Consider the following 26,311-nt stretch of genomic DNA (forward strand, 5'->3'; position numbering starts at 1 on the left):
TATAGGTTATGTTCAGATGTTGCTCAAGCCTGGGCAAAGAAAAAATTATCAAACAAGTTGAAACAACATCATACTTTTTTATCCTGAATAAGCTTGACCTTAAAATTAATTCAGCCTTTGTGTCATCTTGGTCCTATAAAATCTTGGCACATCTTTACTTGACCTATTTTTATGGCAGACCTACAGAGTACAGATTTACAGTACTAATTTTAATTTCTAAATTTAATTTTAATTCTAATATTTCTTACAGTTATCCAAGACAATCGCCTATCCAGCAACCGTTGCAGCAAATTACTAATACATAGACTTAGATCTACATATTCTATGTACAGTACTGTAAATGAATTAGAAATGAGAGGTCACTTATTTATCAAACGCTTCAGCTAGTTTACATTAGTGGTTTTTTTCTAGAAAGAAAGAGAATTAATGTTAATCTGCACATGCCGCATAAGTCATGCATTGCACACGGCGCGAGATTATTGTGGTACGAAAAAAACATGATGACAGGCATCAATACTGTACATTACTATGTTTTTACAGAAAAACACACTTTAAATGTGGTAGCTACAGAAAATATACTTCCCTTTCCATCTTCTTTTACTTGATACCCTATACAATACTGATAAAATGTGTTAAATATCTACTGAGTTTTAGTAGAAAGATGTCGTTCATTATAAAGTAAATGTCAAGGTCAGTTGACAAAGAATAAAGGGGAGTAATCTTGTGGTGTGATGGGGAAACGTTTCTACTTTCACGGACACCGTAGACTATGAACAGCGACATGTAAAATTCTAGAATTATTTTAATAGGATATTATTAAGATAGATCTAGGCATAATTTACTTTTGTCATCGGGCTAATAGCATGACTCCTCCTTGTATCTGGCTGAATGTCGTGCTTAATAAGCTCATATAGCCATGTTATTCTTTCCTTACTTAGTCGGTACTTCTCCCGAACCTCCTTCTCTGTCAAAATTTCAAGCCAATTACGTCTTTCCCTAAAAATTCTCGCCGTTCTTCTTCGCCGCGTTCTCCCTAACAAAATGTCGGCCATATTTACGTAAATTTTAAGTCAGGAAAATTTGAGCGTAACTTTACGTAAAAACTTACGAAATTTGTACTTACGCATTTTTTTAGTGAAACGCCTTTACGTAAAAAAATCATACGTAAGTAAAAACTTACGTAAATCTTAGGCGTAAGTACGTTAGTAAAACGCTGCCCTGGACTTCGAACTGGTAACACGTTTTCTTTTGCTCCCTAGGACTATGTTGTAAAAGTTATTTTTTTGCGTAAATTATTGTTTCTTGTCATTACAATCATAATGTTTTGTTTTTATTCAGTCGCCAGTTCTCTTGGAGTGGAGACCTTCAACTTCTGTTAATCAGGTAAGTGATTTATTACCATTATTTACTTGGTGCAAATTGTAACAAATTGTTGGCGCTGTGAGACTAATTAAGGTTTTTCTTGCGGGTTATTTTTTATTTGTAATAAATTGTCAAGTAACTTTTGACAATTTTTTTATCCTTTTGAAACTTCATATTTAATTTGTAAACCCCATTTTGACCATGTGGTAGCACATGTTTGAAATTTTTCTGATAAAAATTTGCATACCTATTATTACTATAGACTAGTCCAATAGATAAGACGTTACAGGCTTGTTATAGTTTTATGTTGGTCATGCCTGACGTCTAATAGTATTGCTTGTAAACGCGTAGCTTTTTAAAAAATTAAAAAAATGTCTGTTGACTTGCCTTTCAAGCTTTATTCAAAAGCTTATCTTCTGTTCTTTCAATTGCATGATCATTAACAAAAACTTTCAAACAATGTACAGTACTGGTTGGCGACCTACAACCGGACGTTTTTATAACATTTTTCACAATATTTTGAAAACTGTTTACCTGACACGCTCAATATTCAACCTTGGGGAAGTTAGGTTCAAGGCCGCTGTTACGACATGGGTTTTTCTTTTTTCTAAATATAGAACACCCGTTATTGAGGCCCTAACGTAGGGTCATTAAACTGTATAAATTAAGCCTAAAACAGGACCTTGTTTCCGGACGCTCTGTTAAACATTCATAACACTTCAAATTTATAATTTTTTGACTTTTTTACTGTCAATCATTAATAAGTAAGATATTTTACCTCAATATTTATTATTCAAGTTCATGTTTTTCGCCTATAAATAGAAAGCATGTATTAAAAATAAACCGTACCGTTACTTAAGTGTGCGGTAATTAAGGCCCCCACAATTACACGTTTAAACGGATTCGTTTCGATTTTCATTCATAAACGTTTACGATATTGTTTACCGTTTAATCGAAATGACCATATTGTCTTACAAACTTTCTTAATCATTGCCTGTAATTATGGATTTTATCAATTGTAGTGGTTTATTCCAAAGTAAACAAACGGAAAATGGGTGTTTACAACCCTCCACACAGCATTCCGGTGCAAAATTGCTCGTGACATAATACATTTTTGGTAAAAAATGGGGTTACAATGCAAAAAATGTGTGCTGACTCAATCGTGATGAGCCTTGCACATTCTTTATTTGTACATGTATTAAAAATAGAAAGAAAGACATCATTTGGCGACTCAAGTATATGGTGTGTATATATAGTACATAGAGGTACCACCGTTTAAACGGTATCGTTTCGGTTCTGAGCAGTCGTGTAAACGTTTACAAAAAATTGTAAACGTGGGAGCCTTAGCGGTAATATGCAAAATGACCAAGAGCTCATGCAACTTCACAGGTAATATGTCTCTCTGTCTGACGTTGAAACATCATCATATGCGTTGATTTTAACTTAAATACCAAAGGAAGACTGAATTGTTATGTTTATTATACGAATCTTTATGTCAATTATAGACGTGACATTCGTTACCACCTGGTTTTAGAATAAAAGGAAACTAACATGATTTCTAGTTCTTTATCAGTAATTTGATATTATATCCTTTCATCTTTGGTAAAAATACAAATAATATTTATTTCAATTTTACATATGAAAGTATCACATTTATACACATATATACACATATTAACATGAATGAAACATTTATTCCTCTTGGTACAGCCAGGGTTTACATTTGCCACAGTACCAGTCACTCTTCTCTTCCATACTCACTCTTAAACATTCTCTCTCTTTCATACTTAAACATTCTTCATGATACCATTTCTCACACATACTCTCATCACAACCATACCACATCACACCATTTAACTCGTCATTCATCCGACCTCTCTCCCCACACACTCCACACGTAAATTTTCTATTAGCCAATCGTCCACACACAGCTCTCCTAATTTGTTCATCTTTCTTCTGTCTTTCTCGACGTTCCTTCTCTTCTGTCTTTTTCTGTTTCTTATGTTGCCTTTCTTCAATGTCCCTTTCTTTCTGCTCCTTTCTGAATTCCTTTAGCTTACGCCTTTCTTCTTTTGCCTCCTCCAATTTTCTTGCATTTTCTTCCTTTTCCTGAAACATCCATATACCCTTTATATTAATTTTTCGATCAGCAAATTACTCTAACGTTTGTTTCACTGTAAAAATGGCAGAAAGATACGCGCAGTCAAATACACAACAAATTATAATGCTATAAGTACCAACAGCTCTCGACCTTTGTTCCATTCCGTCAGTATCTTTATATAAGAAGTCAGGTAAGTAGGAAGGTGGTAAGTATTGAACTTTGCTTTTAGAACAATGGAAGTAAAATAATTACTTGAAAATACACACTGATAAATATAAAACAATTGATTAATTACTAAAACAATATATCTATAATATATCTATAAACATCAATTTTTTGTAATACTAACGCCGTGAAAAATATTTCACATAACATTTAATCTCTGTCAAATCGATTTCTATTTTGTCATTATAGTTAATACATGTATATTTTTAATGCAATAAACTACTAGTAATATATGGTTTAGAATAGATACTTTTAACTGTTTAAGTATTTCCATTTCGTCACCGCTAATGACACGCCCCTCTGCCACAACCCGGGATTTTTTGGTAGGATTTACTTTCATTTGGGCATTACATGGAGGGATCAAGATTTGTGCCATAGATGCAGGAATAAGTCCTTGGTCTATCAATGGGTTAACTAGGAAGGAGCCACACGATTCACATGTTCGCACATTAGTACTTTCTGTTCTTCCGGCTGAAAAATATTCATGCGGTATATTATTAATGAACAAGTCCGGAGGAACCGAACATTATGATGACAACAAATATTTAAAACATAATTATATTCAAGTATAATAGAAACATGGGTGTATTGAATATTTTACCTACACGGATAGTTCATTTGTATAAAAGTGAAATGTCAGAAAAAAGCACTTACTTTCTTCATTTCTTTGCACAAAAGTTGGTGGTATAAGTTGACTTTTGTCGATTGCCTGAGGGTCAAATGGGATAATGCCCGTGAGCCGGAACGCTTCTCTTACAGATGACGGTGTAGTCTGTTCCAGTGCATGCCTTAAAACAACTGGAAAATTCCCCTTGCTTATCGTTAAGTTTGGATTAGCAAAGCCCAGGTTGGTGGCTAGGGAACTGAATCTCCTCTTCAGTGGTGCATTAACCTGTTATTTATTTATTTATTTAAATTATTTACAGCCAAGCATTAAATACAATCAAAAACTGTATAATTATTGCGAAATAATTATTATAATAATGATAACTTTTATTATTTACAGCTTAACATTAAATCGCTTCACAACTGTATATTTATTCAAATATGAAGCAAAATTGAAATACTTTACGTGATTTGTACTACGTAAGGAGAAAGCATTATTAAGAAAAATATATTCTTAATATATATCAAACCTTCACATCTAATGGTTGCAATATATGCGTTGTATGTGCAGGCATTCCAACCAATATTACGTTGTTTGCACGAGCTGTCTCAACTAATGGCAGCGTCACATGAGAGTCGTGATTATCAAGTATTAAAAGAACGGGTTTTTCTCTGCCGCAGTTCAAGAGAAAAATTCTTTTAAACCACGACAGAAAAAGTTCCCCGTCCATATACCCAGACATAGATGTACCGAAAATCCACGAGTCTGGAATACCTTCAGTGAAATTTCGATGCGGGTAGGATTCCTGTAAAATAATAAAAAAAAATGAAATAGAATAAATGATGAATTAGTATTTTCATTTACATTAATCAGTCATTTAAATCTGTATATCAATAATAAGTGGCTAAAAAGAAATGTATATTTACTTTATAAATGATCATTGGCGGCAGTATTTTTCCATCTCCGCATATACAGAGATTCGCCGTGACGTGGTCATTTCTGATGTTTTTATTTGCGAAAACGTGTCCCTGTTTTGGCCCGAGCACTTTTGTCCGCGACCGTTCTTTCCCCGACCACCCAGTTTCATCAACATTGAAAATCTGAAAGATGAATATGTATGAAATTACATTCAAACGATAGAGCATTTATGTATTGTCTTCAGTGCGGGTTAATAATTTAATGTCAATAATCGTGATGAATAATTCAAATGAAAATTAGCTAGGAATAGTTAAAATACCTGTGACTCTTTATTTTTCAAGTCATTTTCGTCTAGAATTGATTCCAGAAGGCTGAACCAACCATCCATGGTTTTTTGGCTTGACATCCGTGCTCTTGATTTATCAAGATTTTCAGGCGTTCTTTCAGAAAGCATCGGTTTACGCTTCATGAATGCCCTAAACCATTTATCCGACGGACCTTGTCCAGCATTGGCTGTTTCCCGTCCTAAAAATTGAATTCAAATATATGTGTGTACATTTCTAAATTTATATAAGCCTACAACACATGCACTATTTAAATTTTATATGAACATTTTAAAAAGATATTTCAAATCATTACTAGCGTTTGATGACTGGCGTCTTTATATAAACATGTCTAAAGTAACTTAATCTATCTATCTCTGGATACTGCCAACCCCTCTTACGAGTGTTAAAGTGTTAATCGTATCGGGTTTCTAATTTACCTTTACGTTTGAGGATTTCTCGAACATAGCACCTAACCATCGTCCTTGTCATGGGAAACCCCTGATGAGCCATGTACTGGATAAAAGCTACCAATGCTTTCTCTTCTTCAGTAGTAAGGAGGCGGGGCATTTTTTTCATGTTTACGTGAGATGAATTCACTTTCAGTCTGTCGTGCAACGTGCTTTTCGGCACTCCAAATTCTCTTGCTGCTGTCCTCGTTTTCAGTTTCTTTTGTTTCACAGCAGAAATTGCCTTCTGCAGGCTGTCTGCGGTATATTGTCTAGCTTGCATTTTGGGAACTGTGATTGAGAAAAAATTAAGTAGTCACGGTCAGTCGGCATTTAGATATTTCAATAAATAATTAATATTAGATCTACAAACATTATTATAAGCGAGTCATCAATTAAATTATATTGTGAACTACATTTTTTAATCACATACACAAAATAAAACAAAAAGCACGGCTTCAGCACAACGTTATTTAATATTTGCAAAGAAAGACAATCCTTCTTTTAAATATTAGGGAGAAATAGTGCGAGTTACCTCCCTTGAATTGAAAAATTTGGCGTGACCCGTCCCTGTTTTATTTAAAATTTGTTTTCATAATATGTATTTGCACAAAACATTATGCACTTTCATAAAATGATACGTTTAAGTTGTAGGGTATGTCTAAGTAAGTTATAGTTAATATATATCTTTTTGCAAAAGTTCGTCTGCTTCATATTTTCTTAAAGTTGACCCCTTTAAACTTGTCCGGGCCTCAGCAAAAAATTTGCGCATGCGCATTGCGTTATATTTGACTTCCCCCGCGAGTAGGCACACAGCGAACTCGCAGACAAACGTAAATATTGCATTTTCATCAATTATACTTACATATCGTTGAAGTTGTTGATTTTGGTTGCTGCAGAATCAAGCGCTTGAGTGATCGACAACAGTTGATCAAATTTTTCGCGAAAATAAAGCGTTTACGCGGGTGTCCGGATTGGTGGACGTCCGGATTTGTAGGTCGCTAACCAGTACTTATCAATTAAAAAATAAAATGTAAATACCAGTCAATTTCGCTCATTGGCCATACTGGTTAAGTACGTTTTACAGATTGATTTTAATTTTTTGAACGGAAAAATATATTCAAACACACTGACGGTGCATGGGCAATTATTTTGTTGAAAAAATATTCCGTTAGAAACTTCTGGACTCATTTAAACGCTTGCATTTGAATTAGCCAATCAGATTTCGCGCACTGTATGGCGGCCATTTGTATATTGGCTGTACAAGGAATTTAATTAAATGAGAGGACTTAATCATGACATTTCAATTATTTTGTTAAAAGGTATTTATTTTTTAGTTTTGTTCATAAATAGGTCAAAATTAATGTAAATACACGCTGTTTTAATTGTTTAAATTCATAAGATCTTAATAGATGTCTAATGTCAATATTTTTGCTACACAATTTTGCAAAGATCTGTTAAGACCTAACGTAACATGGAAAATGAAAAATATCAAATTAATGAATGATGAATATGAAATAGGTTACGTACTGGTTGGAGAGATAACTCTGACACTAAATCACATACTTTTTGTAATATCTTCTTGTATATTTTAAATATTGTACCACCTAAATAAAGTTCAGTTCAAAGACTTTACATTACACTACAAAAATTATGTATGAAAATGAGAATTGGTACTTCTTTAAGGTCCTGAATGGGGTATACAAAACATGGTCTTTTTATGCCTCAACAGTAGATAAAGTTGACACTTAAAATTTTAAGTAAAAAATGACAGGAAAATCAGCATCATTAATTTATTTTTACATCTTATATGTTATATCTATTTTTTGTTGATGTAAAATCAAGTTTTCAAAAATATTTCCCAAGTCAGTGGCCTGTGGTCAATATATTTCTAACTACCTCATTGTAATTTAGTAAAAAGAACGTTTTGAAGCAGTTTTTGCCAACGAAAAGTTTCGGTTAATTGAAAAATATTAAAAAGTTTACCAACTAACAAAAAATCATCACATTCTGTCCTGCTCCTATACTTCTAGGTGACCATGTGCATGTTTGTTGAAAAACAAAGTTATAAAAATTATATTTATCAAGTGTCGGGGTTATCTATGCGTCGGAGTTATCTCTCCGACCAGTATAGGTCTTATAATTAGGACTATACTATAGGCCTGTTTTCATGAAACAGTAAGTGTATTGTAGGGTTAACGCACGGAACCGTTGCAGCCCTCGCCCTACTGGGCCCGGACACCAACCGTTCGTCGGGACTCTGCAGACGTTATAACACGAAATAAACGTGCGTTGACACTATTATAGCATAAAATTTTAAAACAGATTCACGTTGTATATTATATTTAAAACACATACATTAAATCCTTGTGCTTGAAAGGTATTTATCCAGCTCTACATGTTTTACGTATGCGTTTTATATTTCCGGGGCCAACAACTTGAGAACCGAACGGAAATTTCGAATTTTAATTGATTTAACAAAGTTTAACTCTGGAGATATATTTACTCAAGAAAAACATAACATTACTCTACCCAAGACAAAACAGGCGCCTCAGAAATTCCTAGAATGATTACAGATTGGCGGTAGGAAAACGATCAGTGACATCAGATTCAATTTCAGAATCATTTTTTTAAGCACGAGTTTAAAAAAAATCAGGCATAAAACATTATTCTCTCAAAGAAACATAAAGAACATTTATCAATATAAACGTCAATAATACTATGTTTTTGTGCCCCCACGTTAGTGGCGGGCATTTAGATTTACCCTTGTCCGTCTGTCCGTCCGTCCTTCCGTCCGTCCGTTCACTTTTGTGTCGCACGTAACTCAAAAAGTATTTGACCTAGAGTCATGAAACTTTACAGGAATGTTGATCAGCATGTGTAGTTGTGCACCTGGGTATTTTCGTCTGGATATTTTTAGTATTTTCAGAGTTATTGCCCTTGACTTAGTAAAATTTTGCAATTTTTAACTTGTGTCGCACGTAACTCAAAAAGTATTTAACCTAGAGTCATGAAACTTAACAGGAATGTTGATCAGCATGTGCAGTTGTGCACCTTGGTATTTTCATGTGGATATTTTTAGTATTTTTGGAGTTATTGCCCTTGACTTAGTAAAATTTTGCAATTTTCAACATGTGTCGCACGTAACTCAAAAAGTATTTGACCTAGAGTCATGTAACTTTACAGGAATATTGATCAGCATGTGCAGTTGTGCACCAGGTATTTTCGTCTGGATTTATTTAGTATTTTTAGAGTTATTGCCCTTCACTTAGAAATTTTTTGCAATACTCAAAAAGGATTTGACATAGTCATTAAACCTTATGGGCAGGTTGCTCAGCATATTTAGATTTGCACCTGGGGTTTCGCTTGTGGATTAGTATTTGTAGAGTTATTTCCCTTGACTTAGTAAAAAGATTGACAGAACAGTGGCGCGGTGGGGGCACCCGTGTCCTATGGACACATTTCTAGTTTTTATATTCATTTTGTGTTTTCCATTTTTGTAAGTTAATCAGGGGATTAAACTGCATGAATGACAGGTTCTAGTTGTTTACAATGACAACTGTCCATTTCTAAGAAAGGGCGACAACCAAGATAAGAGGCGATGTCTTTACGCCGTATTGCCTGCATAAATACTTGAAAGCTGCTCGCCGTTATGCGACTGAGGCCCTCGAATTAATAATTCCAATTTAACAAGAGCGCATGACTCTGGCCAAATCGTCATTTTTTTGTTTGTTTTCTGGGCCCTGTATGTATTGCGCATATGTAAAACCGTGCTATAACAAAGAGCGCGTGACTATGTTAACGCATGGTTTTGGCCCCGTTATAACATGGGCAAAAGAGGGAAAAATAGCCGATTTTATGCTATAATTATTATTAATATGAAAAATAATGAATAAAGTAGGTGAGGAACACACGTACAACACCAGGTCATTTTTAAAAAGTTTTTATTGGCTACTAGTTTCGAGTAATACAATACTCTTCATCAGGCTTAAAAAATATCAAATTCTAACTACTGAAGTACTGTTATTTAGGGATACTTTTTTGTGTTTTGTTACTATAAATAGAAGTATTGTTGCTAATAATAGATATAGTTTTGGCACTGTTCCAACGAGTTTATCATTGAGTATATCATGTATATTGTTTGAATAGAAAAGATCAAAAGTTAATTATGCTTTGTTTAATAATCCATTAATCTGTCCAATGTTTATAATGAGTTCGTTTGTTTCACTAAACATACCATGCTCATCTTGGCAAACCGTTTCTGTACTAGACGGTGAGGAGGGTTCCTTAAAATTTATAGTTTGAAGAATACCTGTGTTGTCCTTACTAATTTGAGTGTCTAAGAAATTAGCTTCCTTGGGATTGATATCATAAGTAAACTTAATTGACTCATGAAATTGGTTTAAACAGGCCATGAAGGAATACAATTCCTGTCTGCTGTGCGGCCAAATCATAAATATGTCATCTATATAACTCTGTTTTAATACTTGTGTTCGTAGAAATCTCGAGTCAAGATGTGCCATGAATATTATTGCGTAACTAGGGGCGCATTTTGTTCGCATAGTTGTTCCTGATATCTGGTCATAAAATTTTTCCATTGAACTGAAAACATGTTTCCTTAAGTATAAAAATCATAAGTCGGAGAATGATCCATGATTTAGGTTCGTCTTTTCTTCGATTATGAAGGGCCTCTCTTAATTTCTGATGAATATTAAGTTTCTTTAAAACTTTAAACCTGGATACTTTAGTTTCCTCGATACGTCTGGGGGGTTCTGGCTCGGCTATTTTTCGTTTCTTCGGATTTATTTCGTCAGTACCGGAAGTGAGCGTTGCTTGGGAATCAGACGGTGTAACAGCACTTTTTTCCAATTCAAAATCAAGCGGGTTATGATAAAATGACATTTGTGTTGAAGTTTGATAGCAGTGTCCCTCACCAAGGGCTCAGCTGGTGCTTGTTTCGGTGGATCCAAAGACTGGATACGTGGTAGAAGGTGTGCGTCTGTCTCCCTACCCACACCGATGTCGTTTGACAGGGCTGGATGCCTGGTGCGGACGGATCCCAACGGGATACTAGTTCCTCAATAAGTATAAAATAATGAATAAAGTAGGTGAGGAACACACGTACAACACCAGGTCATTTTTAAAAAGTTTTTATTGGCTACTAGTTTCGAGTAATACAATACTCTTCATCAGGCTTAAAAAATATCAAATTCTAACTACTGAAGTACTGTTATTTAGGGATACTTTTTTGTGTTTTGTTACTATAAATAGAAGTATTGTTGCTAATAATAGATATAGTTTTGGCACTGTTCCAACGAGTTTATCATTGAGTATATCATGTATATTGTTTGAATAGAAAAGATCAAAAGTCACCCCGTTGTATCGATCTATTAACCCATAAACCACAACTGCATTTAAAAGATTCAAATGTCCCTGAATATTTATTTTTTTGTCATTTATTTTGATCCTTTTGCCATAATATTTACATGGCAAACATCACTGATAAGGCAATAGAAAAAAAATAACTAGATTCTCATCCAAATCTTGGGAAAAAATGGGGCGGGTGGGTGGATTTTAATTTTTATTTTTTATTTTCCATTCTCGGTCTGGAATTACCCACAAGGAGGCCAATATTTGGAACTTTGTTCTATATAATAGGTTCTAATATTATGTGTATGTAAGATATATAGATTCAGATTGAGAATAGAAGCAACATGATAATAAATCTTGACTGTATTATGATCTAGCTGTTTTATTGAACCTTTCATATTATTTACATGTTTGGACAAAATAAATATATAGATCTAAATGTATTGTTACAAAATAAGACATATTAATTTTATAAAGGAGTTGAATAAAGATGTACTATGCCTATGCTGATCAATAGTGCTTTTACATGAGTAAATTATTTAATCAACCAATGAAGCTACACAAAAAGACAATCCTATTTATATATTACATTGCAAAAATAACATCTAAGCTATTGAAAATTTGGCAAAGAAAGTACAGAGATTTACCTATTATATTCAAATTTCACTTTCATACCATGACTAGATATTATAAAGATTACATACAAAATCAAGCAGCACGCTGACCATGAAGATTCTATGCAAAATTCATTTTTAAGGCCACAAGGACCGGCACCCGTTTGTTTATATTTGGTTCAGATGATTATTTCAGGCCGTGACATTTCAAGTATTATATGATAACAACCTGGGTGAATGTCAAAATGACAGCTTTTCTTAGTGTGGCTTTCAATGAAGAAACAAAACAAAAGTGGCCGGTAGAAATAATCAGGGTCCTCACTAGGATTTTCAAAATCCTGAGACTCCCAATTCTGCTGTTTCTTCTTGATTAATTCCATCATGGAGCTTGTATAACATATCTGTGATTCCACACACACCCTCCCTTAAGCAAATATACATACATACAACACAAACTGGCAAATGTCTCATTCTAAACTAATGTAAACAATACAGTAAATTAATTTAATTAATAAAATATATTTAAAGTCTTATTGGACAATTTTTATCAATACAAGGCTTCCTTTTGGTGACTTCTTTTTTTGTTATAAAAATCGGCATCGCGAAAATATGTGACAAACGAAAAAAATGTCTGTTTTCTGCATAACCATTCACAATTCTAGTTGTCTTTGATTTTGATTTTATCAGATTAATTATTTTATGAGTATCTTTAGACTATTATTCAGCTGCTATTTTAAAAGGCATTGTAAAACAAAATTTCAAAATTTGTAATTTACGGCAAAATTTACCGATGCTGTTTATGAACTGCTGTTTATTTGAATATTTGACTTGTCCAAAATTAGTCTTTTGTGGTTCAACTTCAATATAGTTAAAGTTCTTTAACACGTTTCATTTTACCTATCAAAACAGGTTATTTTATCTCTTAGAAATTTTATTTGGACCCGAGGATTTTTCACGGTAAGAAATTTTATCTCGGCCCGCATGATTCAGCCAGGACCGAGACCGAGACTGAAGGATTTTCGGCCGCACAGATGATGATACACTTATATAATTACGTAATTCTTTTTCTTTCTTTCTTTTTCTTTCTTCTTCTTCTTTTTTTTTTTTTTTTTTTTTGAAAATAAAAATCGTTCGGGCGGAGCAATTTTTGCCGGGCGGGCGGGGATGAGAATCTGGGAATTTATTTTCTATTGCCTAAATAGTTTTTAGCTTTGGAATATACGGATATTTACAGACATGTCAAAGTGGTTGATTAATTAGGTCACGCCATTATATCGATGCATTGTGAGAATCACTCAGCCAAAGTTTGGGAAGCCTTAACCATCTTTATGTTAGATATTTCAGTCAATTAGAATCAAAGATGTCTGTTTTATAATGTCGGCATGTCGGCATAAATTTAGGAACTTTTAACAGGCAGCAAATGTACTTTTAATAAGAACACATTATTTATAAGTCTATTTATTATCTACAACGTCTTACGGTACTGGAAACATGTTTTTGGTCATTTTACTGCACAAAAATAAATGGGAAAGATTTTTGTGACACTGTTGTAAATGTTAACAATCAGTAGGTGACGTATTTTGCATAAAATCTAAAGATTTGTAGATAAATCGATACAATGAATAGCACGATACAATGGGGTTCCACTATATATTGACATGCTCCCATGTTAATATTTAATATCTAAGAAAAAGGTGATGTTTTGATTTCATAAAAATACAATATGTTTCTGTTTAACTTTCAATGGATTAAAAACTAAAATACAGCAGTCAACAACGCTGTATGTTGAAACAGAAAGTAGCAGGAAGTGAGAAATGTACAGAAGGGAGGTAACTCCTGTATTTTCTGGTACTTTGGGATCATTGAGTCCAGCACTTTTTTTTAGTGTGGAGAATTGAGTACTGCTCAAGCCGTTGCTAGGGTGCTTGAGGGATGTGTCACTTTCTCATTATCCCTCATGTACAGACTCAAACTGAGTTTGCAATGTTCATGTTATTTTGCTGTTTTTAATGCTTCCAAGGGATCACATTTTTACCAGATATTAATTTTCGGCGTAAATACAGTCTGGATTCTTGCAAATCAGGCTTAATTTTCTAGTTTCTGCATGGGTGCTTGATAATGTCATATAACATTTATGTAAAGTTAGTCATGAGTATTTATGTCATTACTTTGGTAACGAAAATGATGTCAAAATATTGATTCTTAAATAACTGTTAAGTTCTTCACTGATGTTAAAGAAATTTAGTGGTTTATTATCCCCGGCTGAAAAGGCGGCGGGGATATAGAAATAGTCTCCGTCCGACATTTTTGTCCAGAGCATATCTCAAAAAGTATTTGAGGTATCAACTTGAAACTTCATAGGTGGATAGACATCATTGAGGAGGAGTGCAGTGCACAAGAATAATAACTACCCTGCATAATTTTTGAGTTATTGCCCTTTGTTATTTTTCAAAATTAATTTTTGTCCAGAGCATAACTCCAAAAGCCTTTTGAGATATCAACATGAAACTTCATAGGTGCAAAGATCTCACTCAGGAGGTGTGCAGTGCACAAGAACGATAACTCTACCTCTCATAAGTTTTGAGTTATTGTCCTTTGTTATTTTTCATACTTAATTTTTCACCTGAGTGGAGCATAACTCAAAAGTGTTTGAGATGTCAACATGAAATGTCATAGGTGGATGGATCTTATTGAGGAGGAATCCTGCGTGCAAGAATGATAACTCTCGCTATATAATTTCTGAGTTATTGCCCTTTGTTCTATTTCATACTATTTTGTCTGGAGCTTATCTCAAAAAGTATTTGTGGTATCAACTTGAAACTTCATAGGTGGATAGATTTTACTGAGGGGTGCAGCACACAAGAATGATAACCTACCCTGCATTATTTTTCAGTTATTGCCCTTGTTATTTTCAGCCATCAGTATTTTACATAGGTTTCAAATCTGTAATCACTTCAGCCATCAGTTTTCATTACCAAAAGACCTCTTAAAATTGAATTATTCTGCTCTACTACATACATGTATACATTCTTCCAATGAGCAAACACTTTCGCCAGAGGATGGCGATGTTGACATGGCTCTGGTTCTTCAAGTATTTTCCTCTCAATATTTTTGCTGTTAATCTTACTTACTTCATCAGATGCAAAACATTGTTCTGGTAAATTGCTAATTATTAACCTTTTGGAAACTATGACTGGACACCAAAAATAAATAGCTTTTAAGAAATAAAAGCGAAAGCATTTTTGGGCATATTGGGTCTTTGACAAATAACATATTCCCTAATGATAGCATCTGTTATATTTTCAGACTATTACAACACTTAAAAAAGAACGTTACTAACTACGTAACAGAACAGTAGACACCTCAGACCTAGATATGTCTATACCTTTTGAGGAGCCACAGCCTTCATTCCAAGTTAAAGATGAGGGTATTTTAGAGGAAGAATTCCCAGAGAAGGTCGCTCAACAAGCACAGGATGCCCTGCTGGAGCTAATTAAACAGCTACAGGTGAAAACAAAGTTACTGATAATGTTAAAACATCCTAGTGGTTAAAGGTCGTTGACTTCAAACCACTTGCCTCTGCTGTAGGTTTGAGTCGCGCCCTGTAGATTTGAGTCATGCAAGTGTCTTTGGATACTTTTTTGTGTGAAAGCTATCCAGCTAGCTTTCTGAATGTTGATGGTTCTACTCGAGTGCTTGTTTGTGTCTGTCGTAATGCACAGAGGAACACCGGAGGTCTTCCTCCACCAGTAAAGCTGGAAAGTCACCATATGACCTATACTGTGTTGGTTTGATGTAAAACCCAACACAAAAGTTGAAACATCTGCATCAGTTCTTATTTAATATTATGCAGGGCCGGCAAAATCAATTGTCCGAGTTGCCCAAGTCGTAAAATTGTAGGTCCGGGCAAGTAAAATTCTGCAGTTTACTTTTCCGTGGACAATTAAATTTTGGCGACTAAAAGCGGAATTCTGAAGAAAAAAATCTAGTTCTTTTTCTAATAGATCTAAGTCAGAAGGAAAATCACACATTTAATACGAAAACTAGCGTGTGAAGTGTGGTGTCATTCATGAGGGCATTCCGTGCATATTAGGGTGTTACTATTTTAAGTGTTTACATAAATAGCGACCAACCAGGCTTGGGGTTTTCCTTACGTCATGCAGTTGCTGCATGCGCGCGGCAATTAACTAATTATTGAGGGTACATGTTTGTTTTGGTTTATGTCTGCCGACTTAGCCTCTGCAATAAAATATTTTCAGTAGCAACAGGGTTCTGCCATAAAATTGAATTGGAAGCTGTAGTCTTTTCAAGCGCATTTATTGTTTAGATAGCAGACACAGCATCAATCCCGCAACAATTGTCTTTGAAATACCGCTGTGTTATTTATGAAAATGTAGCTTTTCCAGGTCATTCGGGAATATTTACGCTCATATCGGCAGTTTGACTGCTTGAATTTATGTGGACAAAGTCATTTTATAATTTATTTTATGTAAAGATTTCTTGTGAAAATGCCTTTGTTTTTGAATGTCTAATACTGGTGTTAATGTATACATGTCAGTTTCATCGTCGCCGATGGTAATGATGTCAAAATTTTCACAATTCATCTGCTGCAACCAAGCGTATATACGTATATGATATTACATTCTGTGGCAATCATAATTGTATCGTTAAAAAAAGCCAGATGTCATCAATTTGACAAATCTAACTCAAGAGTACATATGATTTTTTAACAGGATTCAAATGAATATTATATAGATGAATATAATAAGGAGTGAATAAATAAGAAATGGTACCAGAGTGCAAAAAAATGAAGACAAGACTTTAAAGCAATTTGGGTGCAAGGAAAACTGAAAAAGTGCTGGCAAAAGACCAATGCTCCTTCCAGTAAAATATACACAATTTGTCCATCACTGTAGGGCCATCCTTAAAAAAATGTTTGTTTGCAGTAACCCGACCCAGAATTTTCAAGGTGGGTAGGTAGGTTGATTTTTTTTTTTTTTTTTTTTTTTGAACTGTACTCCCAAATAAACATGGAATTTCAAAATGCTGGACAATATATGCTTTGATAATCTGGTAACAATTAATAAATTGATAACTGAATTCTAATTAAATAATACCTACATTTTTTTTCTTCTATTAACCTTTAAAAGAACAAAAACAAAGCACAAGGCATAATTTTCTGATAAAAAAAAAATAAATTTTTATCCAGACCATGAAAAAATCTTTTGAGTAGGGTCAAATTTTGTGAGTCAGTCGCGTTACTGCAAACAAACATTTTTTTAAGGATGGCCTAGTCCTACTTTAATCTACTGCCGTTAACATTTTATAAATATATTATATTATAATCATAATATATTATATTGTTAAACATATGGCATAGAATGTTTAATAAAATTGAAAGAAAGTTCATAATCATATGTGACGCGCTCAGCGATTTTTGGCCCAATTGAGTTTTTCATCATTGTGAGAAAAACGCTTGCAAAGTCACGCGAGTTTACATGTGTTAATTTTTCATACTTTCCTTTAAAACACGCGTAATTATAGAATTTGTCAGCGAGAGGAGTCAGCAAATATGTCACTTTAACTACTTTTTTGACAACCCTTATCAATTTTACGCATGATTTTTAGGTTTCCCCGTTTCTATATTTAGAATAAATTTATATGCAGCCGGTAGGTGGACTGTCTAGCGAGGCGTAGTATGTATACACAGTACACAAGCGAAGTGTGTAAAAGTTGTCCGCTATATATTGTGTTTATATAAACATTTGGATTATTTTGAGGCTTAGATAAATATCAAGGTAAGTTCAACTTTTTTTAACAATACTATCTGTGTGAATAATCATTACTGTTAGTGATGTAAATTATCTTATTTTGGTGTTAATTGGGAGTACTATATGCCGGAAGTAGTGATGTAAACAAAATGGTGGAACGACCTACTGACCTTCAAATTTGTTTATAAACATTTCCATGGAGCTAAATATAGATATATATATTTGTGACATTTCATTACTGTCAAAATGAATTTCTTTTAAATATGGCAAGCCAATGCTCAATAACTAGTACCGCTAGTACCATACCATATGAGGAAACTAGTTTTTTAAATCAGGAATTTGTTGATGAATTAGAAATCGTTCATCAGTTATATTTTGGGAATTCCGAATTGAATGACAGCAGCCCTAACGATGTTTATTTCTCAGAAGAAAGTGATGATAATTTTGATGATGATAATGATGATGAGAATATACATTTAGATTGCTCTAATGATGAAAATGTAAACCAACAACCTGAAATAGAGCCAATTCATAATAGTACACCTTCAAGACCTTGTGATAGAGAATATGTATTACAGGAAAATTTTAAATCAAATACTTGTGGCTGTACAAGACTTTTTAATGGGAAACCTTGTTCAGAAGCAATTGAATGGGAGAAAGTAATTAATTATAGATTGTCATGCCTTGAAAAGTCTAAAGAGGAACTAGACCTTTTAATTAAAGTTCAGTTATTTCATCATAGAAAAACCCCAGATTCAAAATCTTCTGGAAATGTAAGGCAGCGGCCACATCAAACTTATTTTTTTGCAGGGTTTGCTGTTTGTCGCACTTTTTTTGCTTTTGTCCATGGTTTGCACAGAAAAACTATTGACTCTATTGCGAAATCATTGGATACCGACTTTCTTGTACCAAGAACACATGGCAATAAAGGCATGGTACCACATAATGCGGTTACCTTAGAACAAACTCAAGCTGTAAAGCATTTTATTGTCACATATGGAAGTCAATATGGACTACCTTTACCAGGTAGATTGCCAAATTACAGAAGTGAAAAAAATGTGCTTCTGCCAAGTGACAAAACTAAAGCTGATATATACCAGTTGTACTGTACCGCATTTGACTCTGACAATGAAAGGTTTTCTTACAGAAAAATCAGTTTGTCCACTTTTAAGAGAATCTGGTTGGAACAGTGTCCAAATATAATGATTATGAAACCCTCCACTGATTTGTGTCTGAAATGCCAGAAACATGTGTATAAAATTTCACATGGTGGAAATCTCTCAGAAGAGGAGAAGGAAATGCTCCTTTCTTGTTATTATGAACATGTGAAAAATGTGAAAACACAGAGAGACTATTACAGAAACATATGTGAAATTTCTAAGATAAATTTCCTACAGCTTAATACAAAAGAAAGAGGTACCCATTATAAAATAATGTTTTTTTTCCTATATTAATCCAGGCAATATAGTACATATTGAGCCGTGTCACGACAAAGCCAACATAATGGGTTCGCGACCAGCATGGATCCAGACCAGCCTGCGCATCCGCGCAGTCTGATCAGGATCCATGCTGTTTGCTATCAATTTCTCTACTTGTTATAGGGTTTGTAAGCGAACAGTATGGATCCTGATCAGACTGCGCGGATGCTCAGGCTGGTCTGGATCCATGCTGGTCGCAAACCCATTATGTTGGTTTTGTCATGACGCGGCTCAATTATGGATTTGGATATTAAAATCAATGCTGATTTATAAAAACTATCTTTTGTACGAAAGCTGCTTTATACTAAATATTTGACATCAAGAAGTGGGAGAATATCTTTTTACGTTAAAAAAAATTTATGGAGCGCGGACACTAACTTTCATTTTCCAGTACAGGCCATGAACAGGCTCAATCAAACTTTCAACATTGTTGTTTTGGATGTCTTAAGGGATTCTTTTTCACTAATTTTCATGTTACATTTCAAAGTACCAGCCCAGTACTGATACATAAATTACATGGCATAATGCAGCAGAATGTTATGATCATTATTATTTTATTTATCGTTAATAAAAAGGTATAATATTTGTGTTATAATTTTAGGTCAACCACCATGTAGTGTAGATACACAGTTACATTACAGTTTTGATTATGCCCAGCAAGTGTTGTACCCCCATTACTCACAACAGGTTGGACCCATATTTTTCAAGACCCCAAGGAAATGCCAGTGCTTTGGTATTAGTTGTGAAGCACCAGGTAATTTATTAAATATATTATACATAAATGCATATGTATCTTCTTTAAACAATGACCCAAAAGGTAACAACAAAAAGGGTAAATGACTCCCCTACATATTTGTAAGCAGTATTTAGCTATTAAGCCCTCAGTGCAATATTTTATTTCTAAAATGTGAAATTAACATCAAATTACAGTTATTAATATTATTACAGTTGAATATACGTTTAGTTTAAAATAATGTTGTGGATTTCATTTAATAGAAAATTGTCTTAAAATCATATTACTACTACACAAAATGATGCATATAATTAATTATTACTTTGTCATTTTAAAGCTTAATTTAAGATGTATTATTTATTATATTTGAAAATAGAAATTGTTTTTTTTTAATTTATTGAAAATAATGTTCAGCTATTAAAAACAATATTCATAATTACATGTGTATGTATATTTTCAGGAACACAGATCTTTTACTTAATAGATGAAAAATATGCTTGTGTTGGAAAAGGTGAAAATAGTGTAACATCAATGTTGCATCACCATTTCCAATTTCATGCTTATGGTGAAAAAAGAGTATCTTTGAGTATGGACAACTGTTCTGGTCAAAATAAAAACAACACTGTTATTGGGTAAGTATTCATTGATTTTATCATAATAAATACAACTAAGGAGAAGTTAATCAGCTATTTGATTTTGAAAAATAAAATATACTTGGGTAAATAGGTTGTGTTCCCTACACTATTATTTTGTCCATGTTACATCTGACTGTTTCTCATATTACAGACCAGTCCATTTTTTATATATGAATAAAATGATAAAAGGTTAAGACTTCTACTACAAATTCATTGCTAAATGAATGACTGTAAAGAGTTTGTTTTGTTTTGTTTCTTTTACTTAAATAGATAAATATGTAATTAAAAATTTAAATATTGTAACATATTTAGGTATGGATTATGGCGTGTGATGAGGGGTCTGCATGACGAAATTGAATTTTCTATGATGGAAGCTGGACATACTAAATTTAGTCCAGACTGGCATTTTGGATTGTGGAAGGTAATTAATTATATGTATCTCAAATATTTCTTAAAGTTACATGTTTTGCACAACCAGGAATTTTTGGCTTATTTTATAGCTGATATGTCATATTCCCAATTGGAAATAGTATATTATTTTCCCAGTCAACATGAAAGATTTCCCAATTGAAAGTTACAATATAAAACTATTGATTAACAACTGCTAAAATCTTTAAATAAATGCTTCTTTACTGTTGTGGTGCTTAAATGTTAGAAGATGCCATCCTATACAGTAATTTTGCATGCAAAATTTAAGTCATGCACTTTTCTCCAATTTTTAACAAAACATTGCTGAAGTTCCCAATTCCATGGGTATGGGTCGTGTGTTCCCAAAATCCAAGGAAAAAAATCCTGGATTACACAACACTTGTTAAAATCATTTCTAAAAGATAAGTATCTGTTCTAATTAAATCACCTGATAACTTTAAAACATCAATTTAAAAAAATGTCTTTTAAGAACTTTAATGCAATCCTTTGTTATAATTCTTGCTGTATTTTAAATGTGCTATTGATTTTCACAGTATATAGAAATAAGAATGTCAAAAATGGATATGATCTTGTTTCTTTAAGATTTTCTTTTCCTCAAAAGGTTAGATGGAGACATAGTGATGTTGAAAGCATGGATGATATAGCAAAAACTGTTCAGGAGTCCTCAAGGAAAGGTTACAACATACCACAGTTAGTTGATGATCCAGATAAGCCCGTGGTCTTTTCAGACTGGTCTACATACTTAAGAAAAATATTTAAACCTGTGCCAGCTTTAAAGAAATATCATCATTTCAGGTTTGAATTGTTTTTATTTACAGCTGTTAACCGGTTAAGCTTACATGTTGCGACCCGTATTTGTTAGATTAATTTTTGACAGTAGAAATGTATTTTCTGTAATACCAAAATTACAAAGAAGCTTTATCAATAATGGGTTTATTAAGCTGCACATACCCGTCATACCGTATATTATAATAGTCCACAATATTGAAGCAAACTGTATTTATCACAGTTCTTTCAAATTTGTATATTATTAACTTATTAAGATAACTTGACCATAAAGTATTTGAAGTGGAAAATGAAATAACCTTTAGTTACATGACTACTTAAATCTATTTCATCAACATAATTATTTTGTACATTTTTTTTAGAAATTAAAGAATTTATTCAGATATTGATTGTGTCTTTTAGGATGACCTCTGAAAGACCAGGTGTTGTCTTTGTAAGACAATATGCCAACGATCCTGAAGTGGAGGTGAATTTGTTAAAGAGAAACTGTGATGTTATTGGTCTTCCCGAAACAATAGACATACTTGGTTTAGATCCAGCACGACAGTGGTACCTGTATGAAGAAATTAGCCCACTGTGTCGCAATAGTGAGTTTGCATGTCCTCTGCCAAATGTGGCAAGGCCGTGCAAAAAAGTAAAGTTTGAGAAGTAGAGGATCTTTGTTTATTTTTTACGAGTATGTTATTTATCTCTCATCTGCCACTCGTGAAATATTTATTTTCATACCAGTCAATGAAAATGAATCCTGTATTTATAGAAGAAACTTGAATATCCTGTATTTATATAACACTGAGAAGTGAGAAGATGCAATAATTTCATGAACAATGAACATTAATATAATTTTACAAAACTGTATGGAAAACATAGTTTGGCAGGGCTTTACTTCCAGTCCTGTGCATGATAGGAAGTTTATCACATGTTTAACAAAAGGATATGGAATGAGTGTAAATTTTAAAAGCGAAGTCATGCTATTCCTTTTCATCAATTTTTTATTGGACTGAGAGAATAATTTCAATTTGGAACCTTTGTAGGTAAAAAAGCAAGGTTGAGCATTACTTTTTTCATTTTCTCAATGGACTGAGGAAATATTGATCATTGATTTAATGATTTAAGGGTGAAACACACACACAAAATACCAGTATGGTGAAGTTTTAGAGAAAATTTCGTTATTTTTGTTACCATGGCAACCAATATTTTACATTTTTGTGATCATATTATGACTAAATTTTTGTCTTGCATTATGTGTATAGGTTGCATTGCTAACATGTTAGATATATGTTTTAGGAGTTGAGTGAATGCTAAAATGCTATATAGCTTAGAATTGGAAAAATGACTGAATTTCTGTGCTTTCTAGAATGGCATTATTTACTTTGGAAGATGTTAATTTTGGCATCTGTAGGTAAAAAAGCAAGGTTGAGCATTACTTTTTCATTTTCTCAATGGACTGAGGAAATATTGATCATTGATTTAATGATTTAAGGGTGAAACGGACACACAAAATACCATTATGGTGAAGTTTTAGAGAAAATTTCGATATTTTTGTTACCATGGCAACCAATATTTTATATTTTTGTGATCATATTATGACTGAATTTTTGTCTTGCATTATGTGTATAGGTTGCATTGCTAACATGTTAGATATATGTTTTAGGAGTTGAGTGAATGCTAAAATGCTATATAGCTTAGAATTGGAAAAATGACTGAATTTCTGTGCTTTCTAGAATGGCATTATTTACTTTGGAAGATGTTAATTTTGGCATCTGTAGGTAAAAAAGCAAGGTTGAGCATTACTTTTTAGCTCGACTTTTCTATGAAAAGGGGAGCTATCCTACTCGCCCCGGCGTCGGCGTCGGCGTTAGCGTTGGCGTCACACCTTGGTTAAGTTTTTCGTACCACCCCACTTTATTTCAGAAGTATTACAAGTATGGCTTTGAAACTTACCATACTTGTTCACCATCATAACCTCCATCTACAGACAAGAGTACATAACTCTGTCAAGGTTTTTGACAGAATTATGGCCCTTTTTTGACTTAGAAAGTGTATTGAGCTTGGTTAAGTTTTTTGTACCACCTCACTTTATTTCAAAACCATTGGAGGTATTGCTTTGAAACTGACCATACTTGTTTACCATCACGACCTTCATCAACAGACAAGAGGACATAACTCTGTCAAGGTTTTTGACAGAATTATGCCCCTTTTTGACTTAGAAAATACATTGAATATGGGTAAAATCCACTTATTGCCTTAACCCTTTGAGATATTGCTTTGAAACTTTTAATGCTATTTCACATCATTACCCCCATCTGTACGCAAGAGAAGGTAACTCTGTCAAGGATTTGTTTTAAAAATTAAGGCCTTTTATCGACTAAGAATCTTGGTTAAGTTTTTTGTACCACCTCACTTTATTTCAAAACCATTGGAGGTATTGCTTTGAAACTGACCATACTTGTTTACCATCACGACCTTCATCAACAGACAAGAGGACATAACTCTGTCAAGGTTTTTGACAGAATTATGCCCCTTTTTGACTTAGAAAATACATTGAATATGGGTAAAATCCACTTATTGCCTTAACCCTTTGAGATATTGCTTTGAAACTTTTAATGCTATTTCACATCATTACCCCCATCTGTACGCAAGAGAAGGTAACTCTGTCAAGGATTTGTTTTAAAAATTAAGGCCTTTTATCGACTTAGAATCTTGGTTAAGTTTTTAGTACCAGTCCACTTTTTGACTGAACTGTTTGAGATATTAATTTGAAAGTTGGAATACTTGTTTACAATCATGATTCCCAAACATGTCCAGGAGAAGGTAATTCTGTCAAAGATTTTATTTGAATTATGGCCCTTAACTGTCAATGTTTTGTATTATAGGCAAGCACTAAAAAAGTCGAGCGCGCTGTCTTACGGACAGCTCTTGTTTCATTTTCTCAATGGATTGAGGAAATATTGATCATTGATTGAATGATTTAAGGGTGAAACACACACACAATATACCATTATGGTGAAGTTTTAGAGAAAATTTCGATATTTTTGTTACCATGGCAACCAATATTTTATATTTTTGTGATCATATTATGACTGATTTTTTGTCCTGCATTATGTGTATAGGTTGCATTGCTAACATGTTAGATATATGTTTAAGTAGTTGAGTGAATGCTAAAGTGCTATATAGCTTAGAATTGGAAAAATGACTGCCGTTCTGGGCATTCTAGAATGTCATTATTTACTTCCGAATTTGTTAAATTAAGCATTTGTAGATAAAATCATAAGCTTTCACTGTTTTGTTTTTTTTAATTCCTTAATAGTTGCAAACATGTTTATTATTATTTTTATTACTTTGGAATAAAAAATTCATGTTACATGCAATAATGTTGTATTAAATGTTTTTACAGTTTGTTTTTTTGTTGCCATGGCAACCAGTTTGGAATTTTTTTCGTAATTCTTATATCAACTATTCATATACTTCATACTGGGATGAATTTTATTATTGTTTATTATTTTGTCATGCATTAGTATGGCATCTACTTGTGTAGATGTTTCAATAAATTTCAACTCAAAACTACATATTTCGTTGTTATGGTGATGTTAGGAAAATCACAATATTTCCTTGAATAACAGAAATTTTCAAAAAATATTGGTCTCCAGCAATTAAGCAGATACTGTTCTACCTGAAACTGGTCAAAACTCATTTTCGCCCAGATACCCCATTTGGGCCAAAAATCGCTGAGCTTGTCACATATTGCTCTTCTTTATTGACATTTGCAGTAAATATTAAATATAAATACGGACAAGTGAACATTGAGTACGGACAAGTAAATTTCTTAGGTTACTTGTCCGTGGACAAGTACAATTTTCTGAGATTTTGCCGGCCCTGTTATGATATTATTCTTATTTCCATGTGCATAGTGTCACTAATATTATCTTTATACTCACAACTAGTAAAAAAAATCATGTTTCTATAGATTATAAGATGTTGGAATATATATGAAGAAATTACCCAACTTTTAACAGTTAATTGTTTTATAATTTCAGGAACAAAATGGAAGTTTAGAATGTAGACTGGGCGAATATGACACTTACCATGTGAAGAATTTACATGAATTACCTTCATGAAGTCACAAATACAGGGAACAGAAGAGGTAAAATTGTTCAGTTCCTATCTCCCATTGTTTAAATTTCAGTATCATTAAAAAAATTAATCGTTGTCTTCCTTTGTTTATATTTTAGTCTAAATTTTTAGCAGAATTATCTCGCTATGGACACTTGGGCATAAACAATTTCATGTGAGTGTAACTTGCTACATATCACGAGGGATTTCAACTAAACATTCATAGAATAAGTTTAGTCAAGTGCCTTGGCAGATATTATTGGAATTTCTCATTTGAACCATTTTTGGCAGTATTATGGTCTTTTATGGATTTTTTACCCTAAGTCTGCTGACAGCCTGGAACCATTCATTGTCTGAACTGTCTGCTATTTAATCAGTACTTGTATCAAAATTTTCCATT

General features: G+C 33.3%; 2 protein-coding genes and 1 long non-coding RNA gene across 3 annotated transcripts; 2 read left to right on the top strand and 1 right to left on the bottom strand.

Annotated features, from left to right (window-relative positions):
- The first annotated feature begins 1,268 nt into the window (after nucleotides 1-1,268).
- On the top strand, nucleotides 1,269-26,311 carry LOC132738402 (uncharacterized). Its single transcript, XR_009626871.1, has 3 exons — nucleotides 1,269-1,383; nucleotides 15,276-15,476; nucleotides 25,836-26,311. It is a non-coding gene; the product is annotated as an uncharacterized LOC132738402 (long non-coding RNA).
- Nucleotides 2,564-7,408, bottom strand: LOC132738400 (uncharacterized). Its single transcript, XM_060725896.1, has 4 exons — nucleotides 5,533-7,408; nucleotides 5,222-5,395; nucleotides 4,825-5,100; nucleotides 2,564-4,580 (listed from the first exon to the last, which is right to left on the bottom strand). The coding sequence occupies exons 1-4, from the start codon at nucleotides 5,680-5,682 to the stop codon at nucleotides 4,290-4,292; spliced, it is 891 nt and encodes a 296-aa protein (XP_060581879.1). The 5' UTR covers nucleotides 5,683-7,408; the 3' UTR covers nucleotides 2,564-4,289.
- LOC132738401 (uncharacterized) lies at nucleotides 17,791-22,478 on the top strand. The gene is made up of 6 exons (XM_060725897.1): nucleotides 17,791-19,156; nucleotides 19,820-19,972; nucleotides 20,412-20,583; nucleotides 20,899-21,007; nucleotides 21,617-21,810; nucleotides 22,204-22,478. The coding sequence occupies exons 1-6, from the start codon at nucleotides 18,004-18,006 to the stop codon at nucleotides 22,451-22,453; spliced, it is 2,031 nt and encodes a 676-aa protein (XP_060581880.1). The 5' UTR covers nucleotides 17,791-18,003; the 3' UTR covers nucleotides 22,454-22,478.

This window comes from Ruditapes philippinarum, unplaced genomic scaffold (assembly GCF_026571515.1).
Source record: "Ruditapes philippinarum isolate M1 unplaced genomic scaffold, ASM2657151v2 ctg4230_1_1_1_1, whole genome shotgun sequence".
Taxonomy (NCBI): Eukaryota; Metazoa; Mollusca; class Bivalvia; order Venerida; family Veneridae; genus Ruditapes; species Ruditapes philippinarum.